The 2,190-nt window shown below is 54.7% G+C and overlaps 1 protein-coding gene across 1 annotated transcript in view; it reads left to right on the forward strand.

Annotated features, from left to right (window-relative positions):
- Positions 1-312, forward strand: part of UNC13D (unc-13 homolog D (C. elegans)) — a 13,047-nt gene extending 12,735 nt beyond the window's left edge. The window contains exons 29-30 of the mRNA XM_010002722.1: positions 6-101; positions 209-312. Of these exons, the coding sequence (XP_010001024.1) occupies positions 6-101; positions 209-312 (200 nt within the window). The remainder of the gene's footprint in view (positions 1-5; positions 102-208) is intronic.
- The last annotated feature ends 1,878 nt before the right edge of the window (positions 313-2,190 follow it).

Genomic DNA, 2,190 nt, shown 5'->3' on the forward strand with positions numbered 1-2,190 from the left:
CCCCCTCTGCCACCTGCCTGGCCTCGATGCCCAGGAGGACCAGGCTGACCCGGGACGGGTCCCCCAGACCCGCCTGCCCCTCACCCACCCCAAACCCACCGGTACGTGGTGCCACAGCCGGGGCTGAACCCACCCTGCCCTGTTCCCGCTGGGAGGGGAGGGGGCTGCGCTGAGCAGCTCCCACCATCCTCCCCCTCCTGCCTGGCAGATGAGATCCTCAGGCTGCTGGAGTCCAGGAAGGGGGACAAAGAAGCAGAAGCCTTTGTCAAGCTCCGCAAGCAACGAGCCAAGCAGTCCAGGGAGAGGGATTGATGGAGGCAGAGGAAGAAGGTCCTGGAAGGAGGGGGGGGGGTCTGCCCAGTGGGACCCCGGGAGTTGTGCTGGAGCTGGAGTCACCTGCAGGGGCTGGGGGGGGACAGACGGGGTCCCTGTGCCTCCCACCAGCTCCCAGCACCCATCTTGCCCCCACCTTCGGTAACAGTGCTCCTGTGAGGCCGAGGAGGGTGGTCCTCAGGGGCTTTCTTTGCCTGTCCAGACTGGAAACACTACACACGTGAGCCTGGAGCTTGTTTGAGCTGCAGTTACTAATTACAATCTGCAGCTCCCTCTGCCCCCACCCTGCGGGGGGTGGGGAGTGGGAAGGCTGTGCCTGAGCTGCAGCAGATCCCTGGGAGCTGCTGTGTCCCAGGGCATTAAAAGCAGCACCCTCTGAGCACCAGCTGCTTTCTCAGAGGGCAGAGCAACCACTGGGTCAGTTCAGGTCAAGCCTTTGATGCAGGGGTGGGGGAAAATGAAAAAAAAAGAACCCACAGCAGGAGGGATTAAGGCTGCTGGCTCACCAGGAAGCCATTTGCTGGCTTAAAATCACTCATTTCTGTTCCCCCTTGTAGCTCTGCAGAGAAATAAGATGCAGGAGAAGGGTCCCTGCTTGCAGACACCCACCCAGGGGTCCTTGCTGCCAGGTTTGCTGCTACTGCTCCCAGAGAGAGGAGACCCCAGCCCCCTGCAGCCCATCTGGTGTTGGTACCTGCTACCATCCCACCTCCCACTGCAGTGCAAGGCTCAGCATCTGTGGCTGCACATTGGAATCTGGTTTTAGGTCCTTTTTTTTAGCTGTATGTTTAAAAATTGTCCTGCTCTACCTCGCCCTGGGCTGCCCATCACCCAGACTGTCCTGATGTATCCCAGGGAACAGGTAGCACCAGGCTACCCTCAGCTTGGAGGTTGTTTGCATTTTATTAGCTAAGGTGTTCTAGCTTTTTATTATTTTTCTCAGTTCTGGGCAGTTCTGTGGGTCTTTTCCCACCCCAAAAAAGAAATCACACCCTTTCCAGAGAAGGACTAACAAACCTTAAACAACCAGAGCATAACTAACCCCATGGACGAGAACAGCCCAGGCAGTAAAAAAACTGGTATGAAGTACACAAATCCAGCTCCTAGCAACTGCAAGAGTGAGGAGGAAGGCATCCCCATCATCATCATCACCCTGGTGAAGAACCCTGACACAGGCAGATCACAAGAGGGAAGGCACCTCCACCTACCAATCTTATTACTCAGGATCTGAACTGGGTGATTTGGATTCTTGTTGTGATTGGACTAAGGGGAAGTGGTTGATGCATCTGTGAGGCATTAATTAGACCAAAAAATAAAAATAAAAGGGAATTCTTGGCTCCATCTGTAAGGCCTGTTCTTTTGGGTGCCAGGGTCCTATGTATGGAACAATTCCCATGTTTCTATCCCCCACAGCTGCACAGACACTTGGGGGCAGGCAGAGCTCCCCTCCACCCAGCCTGGCTCTTGCAGGAGCTTAAATTCTTGTCCAGGCCAAGAATCTGGGTGACAAAACACCCTTTGCTCTGTGGTTTTGCCATTTCCAGAGTCTCTGCACCACCTAACAGCACCAACTCCCTCCCCTTTCCATTGCACCCCAAGCATAAACATGAAGAGAAACCCCCCACCACAAAAAAAGGGGGGATTGATACAGAAGGGAGTTCAGGAAGAAATTATTCTTGGTATTATGAAAGGGGGGAAGGAAAATGCCACGGGGATGGATTTGAGTTGTTGTTTCAAGGACTCCACAGCACAGACTTGCCCCCACCACCCCCCAAGCCCCAGAGCACACACACACACACACACACACACACACACACACACACACACACACACACACACACACACACACACACACAC

The sequence above is a fragment of the Chaetura pelagica genome, unplaced genomic scaffold (genome assembly GCF_000747805.2).
Source record: "Chaetura pelagica isolate M959 unplaced genomic scaffold, ChaPel_1.0 scaffold47, whole genome shotgun sequence".
Classification (NCBI taxonomy): domain Eukaryota; kingdom Metazoa; phylum Chordata; class Aves; order Apodiformes; family Apodidae; genus Chaetura; species Chaetura pelagica.